Source organism: Eutrigla gurnardus (genome assembly GCF_963514095.1).
Source record: "Eutrigla gurnardus genome assembly, chromosome: 8".
NCBI lineage: Eukaryota > Metazoa > Chordata > Actinopteri > Perciformes > Triglidae > Eutrigla > Eutrigla gurnardus.
Genome location: NC_139922.1, coordinates 16899499 through 16923834, shown reverse-complemented (window position 1 = coordinate 16923834; position 24336 = coordinate 16899499). Strand labels below are relative to the sequence as shown.

The following is a 24336-nucleotide window of genomic DNA, read 5'->3' as shown; positions in this document are numbered from 1 at the left end:
GAAATATCAAGCTGCATGGGCATGTTTCAACGTGCAGAAAAAAAACCCTGAAATGAGAAATATCTCAGAAGATAAACGGCTCGTTTAATAACGTTGCAAGCTGGAATATGAAGTAAGTAGGTGTTAACATACTTGTTCTATGGTAAACACATCTGTGTAGGTTGATGTGCTGACACGGTGACGCGGGGAATTCTCTTATAGAGGAACCAGCTGTGTACAAACATGTAATAGTAATTAGAGCCCCGGTACAGACGGCAGACAGACAAGCGTGCTGCTGGTTTCAAAGTCGACCTGTCTTATGTTTGAGTTTCACATTCCTCTCAACCGCCATTCAACCTGTGTTGGATCAATGTCAGTGGGTGTAACAAATAAAAGAGTTGTTCATTGGATGTAAACGAGGTAGAAATGTCTCAGCTCTAACTGCTACGTGTGTAAGGACGTCACAGTTAACTCTATAATCTAGCACCAGAGTGGAAACAAGGAGCATTTAATTCCAGGCTGCCATTGCGTAAAACCAGTGAGAAATTATGAAAAAATAATAAACTGCACCTCTTTGTTCCCACCCACCACTTCCTTCAGTCTCACATGTAACAGTCATGTTTGAAGTTTTTCTTCTAGACTGCCAGAGGTGGTCTACACATACTTTTTAAGCATTGGTTTTAGCCAAAGGGGATACATTTAGAAAAGTCATGAATCAGGAACATTCGTTCAGACTTTCTGTATGATTTGAAAAACACACCCTTTGTTTAATCTTCTCTAATTGAGTGGATCTGCGGTGAGGTCTGACAAGTTGAAGGCGTCGGGGAAGAGTCGGGCTCCTCGAATGTCTGAGTGGGCTTTACATCACGGCCTTTGACCTCATCCTGTGAGGAGACAGCTCAGTTATCAAAGAGCAGCCACCGAGAGGAAGAGGAGAATGAAGAATGATGTTTGTGCTGCGTTTTGATTGTTGGGTTGCTCAGGAACTGAACTGAGGGCCAAAAGAAAATACTTTCTGGGAAATCTATCCCGCGCAGATGCTAAATTGATTGACACAAATTACACAAATATATAGCTTTATAGGCTGCTATGGTGTCCCCTTAAGAAAATGGAGCTAAGAGTAATTTATGGGTTAAGATACACACAAACACACAGCCTTATGTGTAAAATACTTTCCCCCTCAGGGTGCCGACAGAGAAAAACAAAACAGCCAGCGGGCAAAGAGCTGAGAGGAAGTGGCAGGATTAAAGTGATTTAAACCCTGTGACATCCGATTTCATGGTGATGGTTTCAATGAATGGCATGAAAAGAGTGATTCTTTGCCCAGGATGCAGGACTGCAGGCCGGGGCAGCTTCCCGTGATATCAGGCCTCAATGTGGGCAGAGTGTCTGCAGGCCCAGCAGGAGGTCATCCGCCGCCCTGCGAAGCTGATCCCCAGTTCATTAAGACAATCAGTGGAAATTAGTGATTTGACTTTTATTTTTTACATTATTTCGTTCCTCTGTGGCAACTCTAGACTTTCACACAAGGTTACCCATCATGTGACAGGCAGACAGTCAATATTTGCTTGTCCTTGCAGTGCTCACAACTTGTTTAAAGGTCAAAGTCTTTTTGAATCACCACATGAAATACAGGGTCACCTGGAGAACGGAAAATAGTCAAATTTGGTAATATTGTTGTTCAACTGCTGATTATTAATCGCATGTGTGTGTGTGTGTGTGTGTGTGTGTGTGTGGCAGAGAAATGACAGGGCCATCTGGGTATTCACGGCCCACAGATTTCCTAAAAAAACATCTCTTAGTGTGCCTTTCCCCACAACATAGCTCAGAGTCTTGAGGCATGACAAAGTCAATCTTTCTTTTTCCGTCACTGTATCTCTCATCTCTCTCTCTCTCTCTCTCTCTCCCACCCTCCTCCCTTTCCTCCTCTCACCTACGTAACTTACTCCCGCTCCATCATATCCTGTTGAGTCACTGGCAGAGGCAGACTGCACCATGTTTTACAGTTTACTGCTCCCCTCTTTCCTTTCCTCCTCCACTTCCTCGTTCATAGACGCCTGTCTTGTAAAGGAGAATAACGCAGAGTGTGACCGTAAAGCCCTCCAGCAGATATTATTGATTGAAAGCAGGCAGAGATGGAGAAAAGTAAAAAGCACAACTTAGGGGTGTTTTTGTGGCAACGCGACTGATTCCTGCAGTAAATGCCTCGGATGGTCACAGGATTATCAGCTCTGCAGAAAATCCACCATATCACCTGCCAGAGCATCAGTCTGTATTATTATTGGGGGGGGGGGTATTCCCCATAAAATATACTATTGACTACTGAGTTGAGTTTCTTTGGGAAAATATTTCTATGTTGCTATTGGCTATATATATTGGGAATATCCTAGTAAAGTGTGAGGAAGTGATGCTGTGGTGAGGTCACAGGCTGGGAAAACGTAGGCAGTGTGCGCCTGTGTGTGAGGGAGCGTTGAGGGCACGGCTCTGAGAAACGGCAGGGCTCTGTGGTGGATTGGTTGAGTCACTCAAAAATGCAGCTGCTGACTCGGTTTGCAAACTCGTCTCCAAGAGCACGTCGCCAGTCTATCTGGCATATTGTGTGTGTGTGTGTGTGTGTGTGTGTGTGTGTGTTCAGTACTTGTGAGGACAAAACCGCTTAGAGACATAAGGGAACTCCTTCAGGTTGATCTTTATTACTCTGGGAAAAAAAGAACATTTCAACTTGACATTATTCATTTTGGTTTCATTTGACCATAAACCACATTTTTGTGGTTTGTTCAAGCAGATTACATCAAATGGAAAATGAAGCTTTGCCTGAAGGAGTGCCTATGCACACCACTGCTGTAATCCCATCCTGGCAGCAGGTCAAGTTTTTTTTTCATTTTTGTGATTCAGTCATTACGTAATTTCTCCAGTTTTTCTTTACACACCCTTCTTGCCACATTAGTCTTATAACTGTGTCAGTCCAACCATCAACACAACGTGACCCTTCTGGGAGTATGGACTCTGGGACACGCTCCAGAATTAGTCACCCTAGATGTGTTGCAAGGTCCAAGAATGGTGTGTGCTGTTGTTGACATTATTATGTTCAGAGGATAATTACGAAGGACACCTCCCTCCATGCTGGAATGTGATATACCCTGATAAAAGAGTAGAGCTGTTTTACAAGAGTGTGACATAAGGTGAGTAATGCTGAGCTCAAACTGTAATTACTTGTTCACCAGTATTCACTTGTTCAAAGAAAGTATTACAATAAAACTGATGACAAAACCATTAAGCACCAGTTCTTTTTGTCTGCTGTAACAAATTTAGAGCATCCTTGACAAAATCTTTACAATGGTTTCAGTAAAAACAAAAAAGCAAGTTGAGCATTAAGTGAGGTGAACCTGGTCAAAAAAGAAGTGCTAATTTCTCTTAAACTGGCAGCATATCCGTGATGCACGGCAAGCCTTCCTACAAAACCGTGTTTAACCCTTAGGTACGGTTAAGGGAAATGTGTGTAGTTGGGGGTGCATTTATTGCAATAACTTTGGCTGTGATTGTTCCCTAGCGATAAAAATTAGGTCCGGAAGAGTGTTTTTGAATGACTTTTGATATTTTTGAGTTTCATCCATATCCACTGTATTTTGACTGTGTGGGATGTTTTTGTTATACTGGTACTGTTAAGGCCAAAATGTGTACCATAGACTTCCAACAAAACCACGTTTTTTGCCCCCCTCCCCTTTACATTAAAGTGAAACATTATTTTGCCTGAAATTTCTCATTTCTCTGCAACAAACTTCATAAAGTTTCGTAAAAAATAAAGTCAATCACAAAATGTCCCCATTGCCACTGACCTCTATGGCGACCCTTTACACCAATGATGTAAGTTTTGAGTTAGAGATCACCTCATTTAGTCAGAATGGTTGAAGTGAAAAAATATTTTTCCGGAGTGTGTGTCTGTGTGTAATCAGAGGCTTCAGGATGAATGTGAAGAGCTTTTACGCAGTTTATTCAGAGTCTCTCAGAGTTTTTTTAACCACTGGACTCAAATGAGTGTTGTCCAAGACAATGCCTGCTTAATAACACAAACTGCACAGTGTTAGTGTTGCACAGAGATAACATTTGATTTTCACACTCTATTAAACACACATTATTAAGATATGTTTCTACTCTAGGGTCTCAAATACCTCGATATGATGACGAAGAATAGAGTGTTGAGAGAGGAGCTGAGACACTGCAGGCGGAGAAGAAACTGTTCCTAAATGTTCATTCGTGTCTGGAAAAGGTACAAGTAAGACTTGTAGCTCTTGAAATCTTTTTTTTTTTCCCCGTTTTGATTGAATTATTTTTGTAGCTGAAGATTAATCACCATCCCCAATGCTGGAGAGTTTTGGGACTAGTGCCAGACAGGACTTGGCTGTTGATAGTGGAGATGTTCTGATGTGGGATGGCCAGTGAAGGAGTATTATCTGGGGTCGTATTTGGAGATTGTAGACAGTTAACTCATCACAGTGTTATGTCATCCAGGAGCTGCACGCAATTTGCAAGGATATTCGTAAGCTGGTGACTAAACACACTGAAGCCTTCAATGCCAGGTGAACCAGCACGCTAAATCTGGTATTTGCATTTCTTGTGACCCACTGTGCACAATTGTTAAGTTAGAGTGCATATTCATAGTGTTACTCATCTGATACAGGAAATAAGATGTTTTATTTTGACATGCTAGCTGAGGTTGATTGGCAAGGCTTAAAGGTGCAATGTCTAATGGAGGAAATCATTAAATGATTCATTGTGTTAACAAACAAGAAATATGAGCAGACTTGATTTGCTCAAGTTATACAGCTTACTTTTTACGAGACTATTCTTTATCTTTGCATCTTAGATTCATGAAGGTGAAGTATAATACATCCACAAACATGTTTGTTTTTATATATTTATGGCTACGCTTAGTGTGAACAGCCAGGAAAGACAGAGGATGCTGATGGACCAGCCCAGCATGTTGCTCAGTACATCAAAGAGAGGAGCAACATGGAACAAGACTTTTTTTTTTTGACAGCAACTTTGAGGTTGTTTTCGACCTAAAGTCCATTGCATGCAACAACCAGGACACTGATCATAGAAAATGTGACTATAAATCTTGTACTTTGAACATAAAATGTGTTTCGCTACCATACATCCTGTGCCCAAACTATGTCAAACATTTGAAGGGATCTAAATATTATTTAATAGTTTTTAGTTTCAGCAATCTGTGAAGGAAGTTCTTTCATCCTGCTGTTCCCATAAAGTGTGAAATGTCAAAGGCTGCCAAGCTATTTCCCGATGTTTCTTGCTTTCTCTTGTGTGTTGTGGACAGTTCTTGTTCCAAACTTCATCATTATTGGCTCTAATATTTTGACATTTTCTAGTCTTAAATCTCAGACTATTAAATGCAACAAACCACTCCAGGCTTGCGTTTTCAATCCAAATGTGTTGACTTCTAATCAAATGAACTAGTGACACCCTGTGTGTAAAAGATGTTACTGCTGGACTAATGCGTGACAAAGCTCTCTGCTGCCATAAACTACTTCACACTGAGCCCCTGGTATCCAAGATGTATGTTACTTTATGCTTTATTTATAATAATATAATATTTATATATTGTGATATTTATGTTTATTTGGACATCATATGATGTGAAGCTTCAATGTATCAGTTATTCAACAGGGAATAATATACTTGATTCAACAAGAGCTATTAGCATAGTTATGTATATGAATGTGCATTTGTTCAGTCAATAAATGTAGTTATTTTATGTATTCCCTTCATAGCTCAGTAGTATTTTTTACATTAAACCATGATACATATCTGAGATATTATCTGCACAAGTGGGAAAAATCATATTGTGTGTGTGATGACATTAAGAACAAAACAATGACTCAAAGACATTTTCAATTACGCAGATTTGTATTAAAAAATGTGAGAACACTTTCATCATAAAAAAAAATAATAATATAATCAAGTATTACCATATTTCTCTCTCTCATTCACTCTCTCTCTCACACACACACACACACACACACACACACACACACACACACACACACACACACACACACACACACACACACACACACACACACACACACACACACACACACACACACACACACAATTAAAAGCCCTGAGCAATATGAACTAAACAGTAAAGCCACAGTACACTCCACGATTTGGCCCTCTATTCAGGTGAATGATTGAAGGAGCGACACTCGGATAAACATTTTGATAAACAGATACCAACATGAAACTTCCCCAGTTGATATAGAAATCTACAGACCTAAATACATAATGTGTATTTTTGATGTTTTCTTATCACTAGTCTGAAAGAAGAAATGTACGGAAGCAAAATAGCCCAAAATCTCAATTGAGCAATGCATGAAAGCAACAATGTCGTTGCCTGTAGTGTCACAGTTAAACTTGAACGGGTAGTCGGCTGATAGGGTTGAGGTGTAAATTAATGAGAGCATCATGAGTCGTCCCCTCTGATCGTCCACCAAGCTTCAATATAGTGTTTGATTTTTGAGGTGAGGCCATTTTGATTGATTGTGTTGTGGTTTTTTTCAGTCGTCTAGCTCTGGCCGAGGTCGCCACAGTAAACCACCCTGCTCTCTAGTCGCGAACGCTCGGCTTCAAACACCAGCAAATGGCTCAGCAGCGTCTCCTCAGGGCCCGAGCGGATCAGGGATGGATCATTGTTCTGTGCTCACAAAAAAACAGAAACACACACACGGTTAATCAGCCATCGCACTCAGTGTCTCCAAGTCCTTTACATGGATTTAATGTCCTCCACGGGTACAACAATATAAATACAGTGAATATTCTGAATGTGGACAAACAACTGCAAATACAGGTCAACTGTCAATAAAAGGCCAAGATTCAAGAGAACGCTGCTCATATTCTGGAACAACCTAATGAGTCGATTCTGGAGTGGGCTAAGGAGAATTTTAAAAAGCACTCACTGCCACAGCGGAAACGAAGGCATCCATAAGGTGGTAGTCTGCTCCACCATGTCCACTCATGCCAAAGAGCCCGGGGGCGTCACTGTGCGCCTTGTGCTGTGTGGATCTTTGGGTCAGAAAATCAAACACGCGTATCTCATGGTTTTCATATGTCAGCTCGCCCTGTGAAGACATGGTTCATGTGTGTTATTTAACTGGTGCATGACAACATGACTATGTTAGGTCATACCAGGATACGGTAGCTCACTTTTTCTCAAAACTTTCACGTGTGTTAACATCGTAGAAAAACAACTGTTATTTCTAAAGTTGTGCCACATTGGATTGATTGCATATCCTGGTACACTAAATAGCCAAAAGTAATACACCCCACATAATCTGTGCTCTTTAGGGCTGGGCCATGTTTTACTAATTTTCTAATTTATTGTGGAAGAAACTGCCAGACCTTATCACATCAGCGCTCAACTATTGTGGCTGAATGGGAACAAATCTTTACAAAACAGATTTTCAAAATCTCACAATCAGAAACATATTTATTACCAAAAAGGATTTTACACCAACGAGGAATTTGTCATGGTGACTAAGATGCATACATTGAGGACAATAACAATAAACAAACAGTGACTATAATATGTATAGTACATATATAAAGTATATATACAATATAAACAAACAGAGACATAAGTGAGGGATGATTGATGATTGACCTTGCTGCCATAGATGCTTGTTTTCCGCTTGCATAGCTCCTCAGTGAATGCCACCATGGAAAAGGCTGCCGTCAGACCCCCTTCAAACTCCATGTTAACAACCTGAGTGAACAGAACACACAAACAAGAAGAGACATTGATACCACCATGGATACTAGTACTAGCAACAAAGCTTTAAGGGTTCAGAGAGGGACGGTTCAATATGTGGAGATGAACAGCTGATCCTGAGTGTGTTAGACAGCCAGTGTTTTCTAACCTGGTTACTGCAGACATCGTTGTCACACTCGTAGACACAGCGGCCATATGGTCCGGTCCTCAGGGCCTCAGTTACTGACTCGATGTCTGGTAAGGAGCTCGGACATATGACTGATACAGGCCAGCCAGTGTGACCCTAGCACGCACAAACACATGTTAAGGATTATGTTCACAGATGGTACAATCTAAAATAAATAAATCATAAACTTCACCAATATAGCACCTTTCAAAAACAAAGTTACTTCTGAGTACAAAGTGCTTTACAGTAAAAAAAAAAAAAAACGTGATTTAAAAAAAGGATTACGGTTAATATATCACAAAGTAAAAATGTTTTTAAAATGAACATTAATTTACCATCAGTTAAGAAAGCCATTAGATAAAAGTGAGTGAGATGTAATGGAAGATACTGAGTGTGCTAAAATATTAACCCGTTTCACTTTATCCAGGTAGATTTTGCATGCCGAGTATGGACAGTCTCCTTCTATAGAACAATCCAGGCAGCGACTTCCAGCACCTGTTGGCTGAAAATAAACTAGCAATGTCATATTTCATATTCGGGCTTAGTTTGGAGACATTTTCTTTTGATACTGTAAACAGACCTTGCTTTCTTTTCCAAAGTGGCTGACGGATCCAAATGATGACACTTTCACACATCTTCCAAGTACAAACGGCAAAGTTAATGATTTAAAAAAAAACAACCACGTCCACTTGAAAACACACAAACTGTGTTCCAACCGTGTTAACTGCATCTTTTTTCTGAACATCACAAGAGCTTGTAGTTGATCATTGGTGGCTCATTGTTTACCTGCGTGCTCCGGCCCAGTGATGTATTAGGTCGATGTCATGGCAGGATTTAGCCAAAAGAGCAAAAGAGCTCTCTGCTTCGTTCCTCCAGTTTCCTCGGACAAATGAGTGAGCAAAGTGATAAAACCCGACCTGAAGGAGAGGTTGACGAAACAAATCCGCTTAAAACTGTTTTTAATAATAAAAAAAAATGATCTGCTAAAAGCAGAAATAGTTTTTCATTCATTTTTATTTTATTTGCATTCTTACCGGCTCAAGGTGCTGAATGTGCATCACATCACCTATGACTCCAGCATCTATCAGCTCCTAGAAGAAGAAAAAAACACAAGGGTAAAATCATAATTGGAATTTTGTCATTCTGTTCAACACTTGTCTGAATGTGAGAAAATATTCTGTTTTTGTGTTCTGTAATTGAAACAATCAAAACATGCTTAACTCTCATATTAAAACTCAACTTTTTTTGGCACCCAAATATTTGAACCTAAAACTAAGAGCCATGCCGGGTGGAGAAAACGGTCAAATGTTTTCATAAACCTCACCTTTATCTTGTGGATGACAGGATCATACCGGAGAACATGACCCACTGATAGCATCACGCCACTCTGAGTGCAAGCCTCTACAATCGCTCTGCAGTCTTCACCCGTTGTCTAAAGTCACATGAACACACTGGAGTCAATAACAGTTCTAATCATATAAAGGAAAAGAGGGTTACGTTTTCATATTTCAGACAACAAGAAAATATTATATGTTAACATGGTTTCTGTTTAGTTACAAAGCACTCACTGCCATTGGTTTCTCCAGCAGAACATGGTAGCCCTTCTTTGCAAAGGCCACTGCAGGTTCCTGGGGAACATACACTAGTTTAATAGAATAGACAAAGAACAATGACAAAGTTCCACATAAAGACTAGTTAATACATTTTATTGTATGTTTACCTTATGAAGACGGTCTGGGGTACAAATTAACACAGCGTCTGCAAACTGCTCTCTTTCGACTATACAGTGCCAGTCTAGTTAAAGAAAAGAGCATTCAATCATTTTGTATGAGCCGGATAATTATAAACAGTTTGTGCATTTTTGTTTTTCATTTGATGCTCACCTTCAAATGTGTTTTCATCTGGAATTTTGTGTTGGTGTTGAAGTTTAGTGCGAGCAAATTTCCTTGGGTCAGCTACTCCAACAACCTGAAGTGGTGAAGTTGAGTTAATGAACTGGATGTAACAAATAATCAGATCAGGGAAAGGGAAAGATCCAAGTAAAAGTCATGTATTAAATGTATGCTCTAAATCAGAGTCTTCAACAGGGGGTCCGGGACCCCTAGGGGGTCCGCAGTTACTGTAGGGGGTCTACGAAATTATTTGATCCCAAACTTTTTTCTTCCAAAAATGTAAATATGTCCATAAAATACACCTTGATGTGAATACAACCTATACTAAGCAAATATAAATCTTCCTGTTTGTTTAATATTATGTTGAGAAATTGTGATTGAAACTGTGAAAAGTGGCACTATAGGCAGCAGTAATTATAATAGTAATAAGGAACACAATTTTATAAGATAGGGGGTCCCTCCATTGGGTCACTCTAAGCCTTGGGAGTCATTGGCCTGAAAACGTTGAAGACCTCTGCTCTAAATAAACCCACTGTGTATTGATATAGAAAACATTTAATGATCTACTTGAACTGTCACATAAATGTTTATTTACAAATTACTCAATTCCCTCCTTGTTGATAAGATGAGGTTGCAGGGCGTCCTCTCCTGACCTTAACACGCTCAGGGTGGATGGATGCATACTGCGAGTAGATCTCCCCCCGGCAGCCGGCTCCCACCACGATAACACGGACAGGGGAAGTCATTCTGGTGCCCTGTGAACTTTTAACAAAAACCAAAGCTTGTAGTTCCGCACAGTACCTTAGCCCTTAGGTAATAAACACTCATCGGGCAGAGGTTGATGCAGTCTACAGTAAACAGGATACTCCCTGTAATCTGGGTTAATTATTCACTACATATAGTTCTCTAGATGAAGAGAGTCATCCTTTGAAGGTGAATTTAACACGTAATCACGTCTACATCCTTTCAAATAAATAGATAACATTAAAATGTATGAATAGGTAACTATAGCTCGTTAAAACTGTTTTTTTTTTTCGTTTAACAGTTTATGACATGGCTCGGTACCTGTTCTGTCCCATACAGCTGTCAGAACCTCCTCCCCGTTTTCCGCGTTGGTCCAATTGTGCCAAGACACGACTACAATCACACACGTCGGAGTGTGTATGATTGTAGAAGCGCTTTACTTCTTCGAGCAAAAAAGCCTACCGCAAAGCAGTCACAAAGTGGCGTAACGCCCCCTACAGTACGCACGAGACCCTTGCTGCTGCATTCACTGCTCCCCGTAAACTGTCATTTCCTTGTTGGAAAATAGAACATAGAAATAAACGGAACAAAACGTAAAACGCATGTCAAAACAATTAATCATTTTACAACGCCACTGCCACAGAACTCAACACGTCACTCTACTGGCATTGCAAATGTTTCCGACATCACCAAAAGGCAACATTTTTAGTAGGCCTATGTATTAGTATGAGTATTCGCAAAACAGTGTTAACGGTATTACGTTCACGTATCACAATGAGCAGATACCGCGTAAAGTGGTTTTAATAGTGCTACTAAATCCTTATACCGTTACTCGTCACCAGCTTTTTAGCAATCTACCGAGTTAGCTGCTGGCATTTTTACAGGGTCTTCGGGAATCTTCGGCTACTTTCGTCAGATCCGATACGTACAGCAGAGGGCACGTGACTCTGCACCGCAGCCTGAGCTCAGCTTTCAGCTGCTCGGTAACGTTAGCTACAAACATTCCTAATGCTAGCTAACTAGCTCCGAATTCAGTCTTTTTAATATCACCCGGGTAAAAACAGGGGCTATACTTCACACCAAAGTATTGTGTAGAAGACTAGTGTTAGAGCTACATAGCACGGGGTCGCGCTTTTGGGCATATTTGGACGTATTATCTGTGCTAGCTAGCCAAGGTTAGCGCGTTAGCTAACGCTGACATCAATATGAATATAGACAACGTTAATCAGTCCGTCACAACCGGCGTGTCATCCACGACGTCTTCGACTTCAAGTAATTGTATCGCAAACGATAATGCAACCACCAACGTCAGCAGCATCCCTTCGGTTACGAGTAATGGTAACGTTATGTGACTCACTAATGTTACTGTCCATGTTGTCAACTGTTTAGTAACTTCGAGGCATGATAGCTTTATAGGTAATGTGTAAAAGGAATTGCACTATGCACTAACTTTCTGAAGACAATTTTGCTAAACACCCTATTACAGAAAGTTAAAACTGTGACTCATCATTATTTGTGAACTGTGCAATATAGGTAGAGAATTTTCTTTCTTTTTTTTTAATCCCAAATGAATGTATCCAGCTTCAGCTTCAGCAGCCATGGTGACACCTTCAGCGGACTCATCTGTCTCCAACGGCGTCTATGTTCCTGGTGGCATCACCAATGGAGACATGAAGCCAGCCCTCTCCACAGCTCCCCTGGCAGATTTCCTCATGCAGCTAGAAGAGTACACTCCCACGGTACGGCAACTTCTATCAGTCGGCTCACAACATGCTGTAAATGCAGTAAATACATGTCCATGTTGTCAGAGAGACCACACATTTATTTTTTTCCTCATAATTTTATTTGATTGATTTATGTGGGTCATCATAGTTAAGTACATCAAAACATCATCAGAGTGTCATCAAAATGTCATTGAATTTAGGGTTACATTTTTTTTTTACGTTCAATGCTTTCTTCCATACTGATAATTGGTTATACAGACCCTACCTGGGGTGGTAAGGGTAGGGCCCTTACCACCCCCAGGTCACCCAGCACACCCTTCCCTCCATTTATGAACATTACCTTTTGTTATTCAATTGTCCTTTTTAGGGTGCACTCACACTAGGCCTATTAATTCAGCGATCAGAGGTTGTACCAGTGTTCTTGCTACAATTCACTTGGCTGATCATCACTGAATGGCAGACATGCAGTAATAATGTTCTGCACAAATAAGTGTCCGTTGCAGTGAACAGGCCTGGATGTGAATCTTCACCACAGGCTGAAGGTTTTTTTGTTTGTTTTTTCAGATTCCTGATGCAGTAACAGGCCACTACCTCAACCGGGCTGGCTTTGAGGCTTCTGATCCAAGAATGTAAGTGCAACAAAGACTGAGTAGTATAGGCTCCTTTCAAGCTTCATTGTGAGCAGATCCACTTGTAACCCCATGGAACAAAATTAAACTGATCAAACTGCTGGTATTAGACTCACAGTACGGACACACAAGCAGTTAAAGTGCTTGTAGAATGTGTGAATGAGAGGCACATTGTAAAGCCCTATTAAGCTTTTTTAATTACTTGTTGGGAGTTTAAATATCTGAGAAACTTAATCTTATCTACTTGTTTAAATTATGAATGTTTTGTAAGCTCACAGGCACTGCATGTGTTGCACTTATGAAGAGGTCCCAACAGCGACATTCTATAGATGAATTTATTCTGAAAAGATGTTTCCTTATTCTTTAAATTATTTTTAGAACCTAACGTGTCGTGCTGAAGTAATTTGGATGCATTGTTTTAATTGCCACTTGTGATGACGGCAGTTTTGTCATGTTTTTAGTCAAGGTATGTACTTGGTAGGGTCATGTGGTTTGCAGAGTGATCAAGATAATGTTAAAAAGTTTACAAACTCATCCTTGAAAACTTTATTATCAGAAATCTTCAGTGAAGAAATCCCTTGGATGAGAGGCGAAACGTCTTTGAAAACCTACAGCAAGTCCAGTTGCCTACGATAAAGTTTCGAGGGTTATCAGGACCTGGATGACTTAAACTGACTTGATGGTTGAGTGACTGCCATGCTTGTCTTGACTATTAAAAATTGAAAGTTAAACATTTACTGTCAACTTTATGATAGTTGCTAGAATGATTTCTTGATCAATGGAACTCTTTGACCTGACTCTATTACTTAGTTTTTTTTCCCATAGTAAGATAGATAGATACTGTAGGCCCAGGCTGGCTGTGTATAGCAACAATGATTTTCTTTTTTCATTTCTTTAGAATCCGTCTGATCTCCCTGGCTTCTCAGAAGTTTATCTCAGATATTGCCAATGATGCACTGCAGTACTGTAAAATGAAGGGCACTGCATCAGGAAGCTCGAGGAGTAAAACAAAGGTGAGTTTTTCTCTAATTTGTAACATGCTCCAAATGTAATACCGCCATACTATATCTTGAAACTGCTGTATGTGTTCAATCGTTTTAAATCATGGATCATCTCTGATCATGTTATTCCTGATTGTTTATGGTTTTGTATTGTTTCCTTTTCTATATATAGGATAAGAAGTACACTCTGACTATGGAAGACCTGACTCCTGCCCTCTCAGAATATGGCGTCAATGTCAAGAAACCATATTACTTTACATAGAATTGTCCTTCAAGGCTTTTTGCTTTCGCTAGTTTTATCTCCCTGCTGACCAACTAGAGTCTGTTAACACATATATTGCTTTTTTTTTCTTTCTTTTTTTTTATCGTGGTGTTTTGGTAAAAAAAATCTTTGTAGTCACTTTGCCATTTTTTTAAAGATTATTTGTTGGGGGCTTTTTTTGCCTTGGACATGATAGTGATAATCAGGTAGGGGGTCAGGGTGCAGCAAAGTGCTGAGTCAGACTCAAACCCGGGCCACTGCAGCAAGTGCCCAGTTTTTTTTTTTTTTTTTTTTGTGGAGTCTCCTTTCAAATATGTTGCATTGTATGTTTAAGTTTTGTTGTGGAAATAAAACCTTTACCAAAACCCTTGATGTCTGAGATGTTACATCTGTCTGACACAAATAGAACAGCTATACATTTTGTGACAGTCTACATCTATAAAGGCACTTGTTTAACAATCTTATTGTGCAAAAGTAAAATACAGCTTCATTACATTGTATTATTCAATTTTATTAATAGTGTCATATTTTCATGATTTTATTTGATTTTATTTTAAGATTAATGAAGCACTTCTACTGCATTATAATGCTTTATAAGTCAAGTGTGACAGCACAACTATTCCCGAAGTCGCGTAAATCCTCCAGTAAATGTTTTTTGCAACCAAACTTTTAAAAATGCACTTCCCTCCAATCGCGCTTTCCCCCGCGATGTCAGTATTTTGTCCCCAACTGCGGACCGTAACATGTCTCTCCTGAGCACCCGTATGTCCAAACAGCTCATATGCTAGACATTCAAATTATTCACGTGCTATCCGACAAATAGTTATTTTTATTTTGTCTTAACTATCGAGGAAGGAGTCGCAATGTCTGTCCAGTCAACAAATCCCAACAACCCGATTGTCTTCTTCGACATAACCATCGGAGGCCAGGTGAGTAGAAGAAAGAAAGAGATAAGCTAACACCGGCTAGCTAACGTTATGTTAACGTTACCGTATCTCAACGTCGCACAAATATATCGCGTTCAAAGTTGTGAACCGCTTAGCTTCGTTGGTGGTTTTTAAACGTCTTCATATTAATACACGCATGTGAGACACATAACAATGAACGATGTGCAGATTCTACATTACTCTCGCGCGGCTAATATTGTGTTGAGCGCCTCGCATTGTAATTACGGTACAAGTGTCGAAATGGTGGTCTGGTATCCTGGTTTGAATGGTTTCTCTCAGTGGTGGCAGTTTATTGCAAAAAAAATTATAGTACTTATCTTTGGTCTGTAAGACGAGACTGATCCGTCAATCCATCGTCAGGGCTTTACAGAGTTTACTCAGATATTATGCTAAAGTTTAACTGAGATGTTCAGTGCACGAAGGGGTCTCCTTGTGTCCATATGTGTCTTCACAACTTGTAATTTATTTCCACTGCAGCGTTTTATTCAATGCTCTGTATATGGGTTTAACATGACTAAGTTTTAAAACTATGTTTACCCACTTTTTTATTCTTACACTTACTTTATGCTTGATTTAATGCATTAATTTGTTCAACTTTAGGACAATTTAATTCAACATTCTCCGATTGTGTTCTTGTTCACTTCCAGTTGCGTTACTCTGTAATCAGTCTTGACGCAAAATCACAAATTTATTGGTCTCCATTCATAATTAATGCAGTTACTGACACTTGTTGCCAAAATAGTTTTATTAGATTTTCATGTAGCAAAATGAATAAAGGAGCCCATCCAGAGTACCATGTAGGCTAAGTCACGTCCCTCTCGGTGACCCCCGTGTGACCTTATATCAGAAAAAGTTGTACAGTCAATGTCAATTTCAAAGGTAATTTTACAAGCCAAGGAAGTCCCAGTTTGGAGTAGATTTTTTTGGTATCATTTAGTTCTGTGTGAAACTGCTCAGTGAACTCCATCGCTCATCTTGGACAATGTACGTCACCAACATGGCCATAACCATGGCTTGCTAGCTAGCTAGTTACATATCTTGGCTATATTCCATGCACAAATGTAATGTAATGTAATGACGTGTTGTTTCCAGTGATGTTCTTGTCGGCCAGGAAGCTGAAGAACTATCGTGTTGTTGGTGTGAGTAACGTTACAGCCTGGTCTGAAACAGGCAGTGACTGAAGCAGTCACTAATGTGTGTAGGCTTCTATATGGGAAGGTGCTGCTACCTTGTTGATGTGCAAAATTACATTTTAAATGGATAAATATACGTGTAATTAATGGCACATTTCAAATAAATTAAGCTTTTGTTTTTAAAAATTATATTTGTTGGCAGAGCAGCCATACAGCGGCTACTGGTGTAAAACCCACGTTGTCAGCGCCGTACGCGGAGGAGAAAGAAGGAAGACGAGAGAGACACTGGGTGCAGTCGAATAGTCTTTTTTGCTTAGGAAGGTTCCTAACTGAAGAAGTGACCCGGAAGTAAACAAGTGGCCGCCATGATAAGAGCTGTTCGAATTCTCTAAATGCATAGGAAAGGAGCTCCAATGCTTCCTTTCAGAGCTCCTTTAGCATAGGATGCAACGGACCTTCCTATGCCATAGGAAAGGAGATTACGCCGACCCACAATTCTTTGCGAGAGCAACATTTAAAGTGCCGCACACCTCAGCCGTTCATGAAAACAAACGATAGGTGCATTTACATATTTAACAATGACTTTCATGCAGACAGAGTAATTGGAATAGTGATGATAAATGTGTGGACAGTGATAATAATTTAATGTTTTTTTTTTATTTATTTCAATCATGTTACAAATGTTTGACAAAAACGAAACTAAAACCACAAATGAAAAGTAAATAAAACAACGGTCAAACAGAAAGGAGGAGCTGCTGGACCTGAAGCCGGTCAGTGAACCAGCTGTTTATAAAACCAACATGTGGAGAAGTGGAAGATGCGCTTTTTGTAGTCCATTATTGTAGTTTCTCCAGCGCAGACGCACGTCAATCGCCGGTGCCGATCATCAGCTGTCAATCATCAGCGGCCGCGATATAATGACGTAGCTTAGTGAAAGTCCGGTCGGATTCTCTGAACACCGCGGTCGACTATTCCTAAGTCCTTTTGAGTTCTCCTATCGCCTTTCCTTAACCCCGTGACGTTTTCCCCAGAGGTCAAGGAATAGGAGATAGGAATAGGAGTTAGGACCTTATTTTTTGACTATTCGACTGCACCCACTCAGTTTGCCTCACATGGCACTCAGCACCGCAACTGCTCACAGCTGTGTGCAGGAGGGCTCTTTTATTAACCACGCCCACCAGACAGGTGGCTTCACCTTCACAGTTAAATCATATGTCACTGTCAATGTCCTGACAAATAAACATAAATACATAAACAATCAATAATTGAAAACACCACTCAACAATATTAAAGCATGTAAATAGGTTTTCATTAAACAACAGGTAGAACAAGCCATGGTTCAGTGCAAGTGAAAATGAAGGACTGTGTTTCGAGATATGCATTTAGAAGCTGTTATACCTTTTTGGACAGAAAGGTAATAGGGATAGATAAAAATCATGAGTAAACAGCATTTCCTTCAAGTCTAAAACAATCTTTAAAAAAGGCTTTTGTGACAAACGTATACAAATGACTGTAGAAAATACAGCATCTATGGTCATAAAAAAAAAAAGAAATATTTACAAAAGTTAAGCTTAATTATTAAAGCTTTCATGAAACTTGGCTCCCCAACTCCCGAAGTATATTTTAATCCAGTCACCACCTTGTCAGCTGCAACATGTTGCTGTTTAACTCTTTGCTTATGCACTGCATGTGCTGAATGAGAGGTGGTGAGAGATGCAGGTTTCAGGTGTCAGTTGAAGAATCTAGCACAAGCAGCTGAACCGGTCTCCGTTCATGGTTTCCTCTTGGTATTCGCTGTCGAGTCTGTGATCGAACCGGTTAATTGTTGACATCTTTTCCCATCACACACACAGGAGAGTGTTACTCTTCTCTTTTGATGGGTTGAACACGGCTATGGGGAATTCCTGATGTCGTGTGCCTTTGCTTAAATGCCAGTAAACGTGCCACGAGCACACGTTTTCTGGGAGCCGGGTGTACGGTCCTTGTGACTTGCTCTTTTCCCAAAACACCATCCCCGTCAGTAAACTGTTTGCACACTCCAGCCACAGAAGGTTAACCATGATATAGGCCGGGACTCCCATGCCAGAGACAATACAGACCATGGACACGGAGAGATAAGGCATCCACAACATACCAAAGCCTAATGTTAGGCTGAACCACGGAGGTGGGCACGGTTGGATGGACTCCAGATAATTCTCCTCGCCGCTTTTTGTCTCATCTTGGTTGGTCAAGGTGAACAACAAGTCACTGCTCTGCTTCTCTGGTTTTTCCCTTGCTTCTAATAACCTCTCGGCCTCCTTCACCCACTGCGGAATCATTGCCCAGAAAGGCAGCATTGCACAAATAACTGCTGTAAAAACCCCTAAAACGAAGTAGTTTGCAAGTGTAGACTCCCGTACCTCACACACTAGAACCATAACCCCTGTCCCAAAATTTAGTTCCATCAAATCGGGTGTGACCGAACCAAAGGAGTAGGTCAGCGCTAGGATCCACACCACCAACGTCAAGACCAGGTTCCTTAGAAATGTGCATAAGTCGCTCTGTTTGCCAAGGTAGGTGTCTTCTAAACAGTAGTCCAATAAGCCCAGGCACATCATGGGCAGTGGCAGTGCTTCATATGTCGCCGAGGCATTCGCCAAGAGGTAGCAGAGTGACAAAATATACCTTTCAGGACCAAGGAACCACATGCTGGCTATGAGACACACCATCACTATGTCAGCCAAGATGATGGACAGACTGCACATCCGTAAAAAGCAGGTGCACAGCTTCTGGCAGCAAAAGTAAAGGACCACAGTGTCCATTGTCGTCTTCAAAAGCATGAGTACCAGATACCTGTCGGCGTTATTGCTATGACAGCCAGACGCCACATCCTTTTGCTCTAAAATGCCCAGCATGTTGAAGGTACGGCTGGTTTCCAAAGACACAGACGGTGCTCCGTTCGGTATCAGGGTGCTCCAGGAAAGGCTGTGGAGGACAAGATAATATTTGTTAGGAACGAAACTATTCAAACAATGATGATTCCAATTTCATTCACTGTCACTACAGTACACTGGCAATTATTAAAAAATTGAATTGTGGTTAAAAATAAGTAAATAATAGAAAATCTCTTGCTGTTTTCAGACACACTTTGGTTCTCAAGTATGTTCTGTTTTTGCACACGCACCATCCTAAATTTCCTTTTCAACATTACAGGAGAAAAAGAAAACAGTGTGTGCCCCTCGGTCATCTGTACCTCTGTGCTCAGGCTTGTTTTAATCCAGCGAGTTTCAGTTGAGATCCAGCGAGGGAGCCTGCATGCTTTCCTCAAGGCTCATCGCGGAGGTGTGTGACTGATGTCAGTTGGAGCAGTTAATTTGAGGCCGTTCTTTATAGCTCCACCTTCCTATTGTGAATGCCAGCAACCGATGGGACACGCCTCCTGACCCTAAAAATGAAGCTGGCTTGTTTTCCCTCCCATATGCCCTGAAGGTGTCTGCCTCTTATTTGGATTTGCATGTCCTGTAACCGATAACCCCGACGGAACTCTGAACAACTTCCCCCAACAATACTTAGTGGAAACCACACCCTGTGGATGCGTTTGAACACCTGTACCAGATTTCTGTGCTTTTACACTAGATGTGTATTATAGGAAAAGTTGTCTGATAACTGCTGTTATAGCATGCATTTATTAAAGTCCTCAGCCTGTGGAAAAAGGGACTTTGATCAGCTATTCTTGTCATTCAGAAATACAAGTTTATAAAGCAGTAAACAATTTAAAGCAGGTGTGGCAGCGGCTTGGCTTTTGAGTGGAACCTTTGATCTCGTATCTCAATCATTTCAGTGCAGGTTTCTCATCTTCCTTAAAGATTTATTGCTGTGGAAACCAAAGGGCTCTTTTGACATGAAATTTGACATCCTCGTTCCAGCATCACAGCAAAAGTCAGTTCAGCTCAGCAATAAACATTCATCAAATTGTAGAGAGTAGCCCCTAAAATGGAGGTATTAAAAAAATAAACTTTACATTATAAGCTGTCTTACCTGTTGTTGGGCATGTCCGACTCCATCCAGAGAAAAACCCTTAGCAGATAATTAGCTCTACAGATAGCGTCCGTATTTCATGTCATTCCCTGGAAAACTGAAAACGCACAGTATTGTCTAAACGGCAAAGACAGTTTGTTTTACTGAGTCGTGTGCGAGCCCTGAAGGGAGAGTTGTGCAGTGTTGTCATGGGGACAAACCACTCTTTTCACGACGGCACAATGTTTGTTTTCATACACGCATATACAGACACGCAGACAATGTTACAACAGTCAGCCATTTGCGTGTCCCTCTGGGTGGTGGGAGGCGAGGGTGCACACACACACGCACACAAACACACATCTGACATTAAAGTCTTGCGTGGAGATTGTGGCATAATTAACATATTTCTATTATGCATGCTTTGACCATTGAGAATCAGAACTTGGACAAAATGGCTTGTACAGTATTATTGCGATGAGCGGTCTACTTGACAAGGCTAATGTGTCCTTGTATTAAAAGTCAGAAGTAGAAGGAAGAGAGAAGAAACCCTAAACCAGTTCTTCAGTAGGATTATCTGGTGCTGCTGCAGATGGTCTTATTGTGAAACTGGTTGGTTCAGATTTGTGTAACAAGAATAACCAGTTTCTCTCCGTGCCATGAAGGTTTCGCTGAGCTGAAACTTTCTGTCTTTTGTTATTTCTGTTAACAAGGATGTCGGACGGATGAAGATTGAGCTGTTTGCCGATGTGGTTCCAAAGATGGCAGAAAATTTCCGGTAAGGAGAGAGTCTATGTGATGGCGTTTAGTTTGTTTTGTGCAGGTCTGACTTTTGAAATATGTCACTTAAAACTTTTGTTATGTCTTACAGGCAGTTCTGCACTGGAGAGTTCAGGTAAAGTAATGAAAGGGTTGTATTCTTTTATTGCACGCACACACACACACACACACTACTTCACCATCCTGCATCTGAGGGGAGGTGGACTTGACGGACCTCAACCTCTTGCAGGAGGTGCTTGGCCCGTAGCATGGTTACCCTCCCTATTTCTATATGGTTTAGTTTAATGGTCGTTTACCGTGAAAAGTCGCATCACATATATGGACAAAACTGCTTTGTGAGAAGTAATAGCTTGTAGCACAACACAGTGTGATTGTCTTTTACTTCATTTTGTTCTGTCTACAGGAAGGACGGAGTCCCTATTGGTTACAAAGGTTGCACGTTCCACAGGTAAACAACATGGCGGCATGTTTGGTATAACTCGCGTCATACTGCTGTTATATGACCCGCGCTATCTGCTGGGTTTTTTGTTATCTAACCTGGTTGTCTCATGGCACAGCTTCAAGGGTGTCCATGTCCAGCCCTGGCATTCAGGATGTTTCTGTCACTGTTTAGATTTCTGAATATTCATTATTCTAGGGCAAAAATCACTCATGAACATGAGTGATCCAGGACTAAGAATAAGAATAACTGTTGAAATCCACCTTCAGCACCTCCATGTTTATAAGGTGTACTTCAGCATATCCCATTGACCTAGCAGGGTAAACAGGTGTGATTATTCTCCCGTTCTATTTAATGTGTCACAGTCGATCCAATGAGCCAGCATGCAAAATATTAGGGCCCTGAAAAATCACCTCAATCATACAGCAACACAGTGTTTTATGGGAACTAATGTTGATTTTTTTGTTTTAACTGATAAGCGCAAAGTAGAATTATGTCTCTTTTTGGCACTCAATGGAAAAATCTGACTGTACTTATGTTTTCATTGTTCATTGGCAGGGTGATTAAAGACTTTATGATACAAGGAGGGGACTTTGTAAACGTAAGTACATGCACACCTCTTCTGCTGTCCGGTTGATGCTCTTGTTGCATTTTTAGGATGACTTGTGATTCACGGTATAAAGTTATGCATCTGTCATTGTGTGCATTTACGGCTTGGATTATATTTGTGATCTCACATCGTATGTTGAGTATAATATTTTCACAGAGCCAGCTTCTTTGCAGGAAAAATAGCATTTTTGCTTGTTTCCATAACCAACAGTAATCCCTGGCAGGATAATTGCTTGAGTGAAAGACCTGAAGATTTTTACCATAAAGAATATAAAGAAAGTGATGTTTTAAAAGCTGGTGAACTGGTACTCCTTTTTTCTATTAAATCTACTATCTAGCACGACTTGTATTATTTAAAGTAAATCTTCCTATGATGTCAGAGAGACTTCAGTTAATTTTGAGCAGGGATGGAGGACAATATTTAATATTCCGCCCCCTGGTGGGTCCTGTTGTGAATTACAGCCCATTGAAACTCAAGCTTTCTCTATCTTCTATGTGAGTCCCTTCTTATGTACTATTGTTTTTGTCTCTTGTGAAGGGTGATGGCACTGGTATCTGCAGCATCTACAGAGGTCCGTTTGCAGATGAAAACTTCAAAATGAAGCACTGTTCACCTGGTCTCCTGTCCATGGTATGTACCATACTGTACATGGTATGTAGATTGAGCCTAGATGTTGGGGACTCTGCCCGAATCCGGAAGAGGTCTTTTGACTTTAACGTCAATTAAATGAAGATGCTGCATTTCCTGCAAACATTTTGTACAGTCTCTATTTTTTATATATCTATATAATGTATGTATATTAAGATTTGATTAATCCAGTCAAAGTGGATTGACCCCAACCTCTATAGACAATAGGATTTGATTGATCCATTCAAAGTGAATTAACGCTGGCTAATATAGACAGATTTTTACTGACATTCTTTCTCAATAATATGCGTCTCACTCAGGCAAACAGTGGGCCAGGGACAAACGGTTGCCAGTTTTTCATCACCTGCACTAAATGTGACTGGTTAGATGGGAAGCATGTTGTTTTCGGTGAGTACGTCTACGATATCCGTTGTCAATCATATTTATTTAGAGTGTTGGTTGCATTTGTAGGTGCGTCATGGTTACTGTCTGTGAAGTTGTCGTAGCTGACCTGTCTTGTTCTCGACCATTTCAGGAAAAGTGGTCGACGGTTTGCTGATCATGAGAAAAATTGAGGTAAAAACACAGTGATATAAATATATGGTCGTCAATGGTTAGAATTGTGATATAATGACTACTCTACTCTATTTCCCTGAATTCTTTCACTCTTCAAATCAAGTTAGAAGACAACTATGTATGTAATTTAGAAGTCTTAAATGCTTGTGTAAAAATGTTCACTGTCTTGGACGTTTTTAAAACTTCAGACACTTCAAAGCAGGCATCCAACCCGTGACTCCCAGTCATTAATACTTGCAGTACATGAATGTTGCACTGCTTCATGGTTATGTAACAAGTATGGTAATCGGTCTATTAGGATAAGGATGGGCCTGTGCAATGTGGGTAATTACTATTTGTGCTCCTTCTGTGCCGACAGAACGTTCCGACAGGACCCAACAACAAGCCCAAGCTCCCCATCCTCATTTCGCAGTGTGGAGAGATGTGATCCAGCTAGCTCAACACCACGCAAGAATCATACAACTTCTGTATTCCTGAAGTAGTGTAGTAGTCACTTGATCCCCCTCAGCAGAAATCAACCCACATATTACATTCCTGTAAGGATGCCTTGTACCATAATGCACACTGAAGGACAGCAGTACATCATTTTGCTCATTTCTAATGCTCATTTTGTTTGGTATACGTGATTCTGGTTAACTGCTGTCTCCAAACCAGGATTATTCCCATCAGACGGGTTTTGGAACTGACGAGACTTCATGTTCGACACTGTTGTTGTTGCGTCCAAATGGAGACAATTTGTGTATCCTGTTTATAAAAAGACAAATTGTGATTTTTTTTGAAGCCCTAATGATAGAATTACCTGAGATGTGAAACATTCAGTCACACCGTGAATCATTTATGATCAATAAACATTATTTTACATTTTTATAAAACTTTTTGAAGGAGATCCTGTTTGTTTGGACAAAGCTATTTACATCCTTAAATGCTATCAACCTTACAGTAAAATATATATATTTTTTATTATTAATTCACATTATCATTGTATAATTATTTTTCACGGTAGTAAAATCCTTTTAATTGCTACCATCTTCACACAAAGAAT

General features: G+C 40.4%; 4 protein-coding genes across 5 annotated transcripts; 2 read left to right on the top strand and 2 right to left on the bottom strand.

Moving 5' to 3' along the window:
- Positions 1 to 6070: 6070 nt before the first annotated feature.
- On the bottom strand, positions 6071 to 11256 carry LOC311017848 (putative oxidoreductase YteT). The gene is made up of 14 exons (XM_084016466.1): positions 10892 to 11256; positions 10480 to 10588; positions 9818 to 9902; positions 9655 to 9728; positions 9503 to 9562; positions 9259 to 9366; positions 8969 to 9025; positions 8721 to 8851; positions 8515 to 8569; positions 8344 to 8436; positions 7917 to 8051; positions 7661 to 7762; positions 6957 to 7118; positions 6071 to 6694 (listed from the first exon to the last, which is right to left on the bottom strand). Exons 1-14 carry the CDS (start codon positions 10903 to 10905, stop codon positions 6566 to 6568), a joined length of 1314 nt encoding a protein of 437 aa, XP_083872592.1. The 5' UTR covers positions 10906 to 11256; the 3' UTR covers positions 6071 to 6565.
- Positions 11257 to 11560: 304 nt separating this feature from the next.
- Positions 11561 to 14541, top strand: taf10 (TAF10 RNA polymerase II, TATA box binding protein (TBP)-associated factor). Its single transcript, XM_084016472.1, has 5 exons — positions 11561 to 11908; positions 12152 to 12309; positions 12859 to 12923; positions 13822 to 13936; positions 14097 to 14541. The coding sequence occupies exons 1-5, from the start codon at positions 11776 to 11778 to the stop codon at positions 14184 to 14186; spliced, it is 561 nt and encodes a 186-aa protein (XP_083872598.1). The 5' UTR covers positions 11561 to 11775; the 3' UTR covers positions 14187 to 14541.
- A 382-nt stretch (positions 14542 to 14923) lies between these two features.
- Positions 14924 to 24155, top strand: ppih (peptidylprolyl isomerase H (cyclophilin H)). Its single transcript, XM_084016473.1, has 9 exons — positions 14924 to 15115; positions 20976 to 21040; positions 21134 to 21157; positions 21446 to 21490; positions 22040 to 22082; positions 22629 to 22721; positions 23039 to 23126; positions 23254 to 23294; positions 23653 to 24155. Exons 1-9 carry the CDS (start codon positions 15050 to 15052, stop codon positions 23719 to 23721), a joined length of 534 nt encoding a protein of 177 aa, XP_083872599.1. The 5' UTR covers positions 14924 to 15049; the 3' UTR covers positions 23722 to 24155.
- Positions 16866 to 20899, bottom strand: LOC311017165 (putative G-protein coupled receptor 160). 2 transcript variants are annotated; one of them, XM_084015342.1, is made up of 2 exons: positions 20284 to 20899; positions 16866 to 19230 (listed from the first exon to the last, which is right to left on the bottom strand). In XM_084015342.1, the coding sequence occupies exons 1-2, from the start codon at positions 20307 to 20309 to the stop codon at positions 18108 to 18110; spliced, it is 1149 nt and encodes a 382-aa protein (XP_083871468.1). In that variant the 5' UTR covers positions 20310 to 20899; the 3' UTR covers positions 16866 to 18107. The 2 variants fall into 2 exon arrangements, with proteins under 2 accessions (XP_083871468.1, XP_083871469.1); XM_084015343.1 differs by lacking the exon at positions 20284 to 20899 and adding an exon at positions 19499 to 19956.
- Positions 24156 to 24336: the final 181 nt, after the last annotated feature.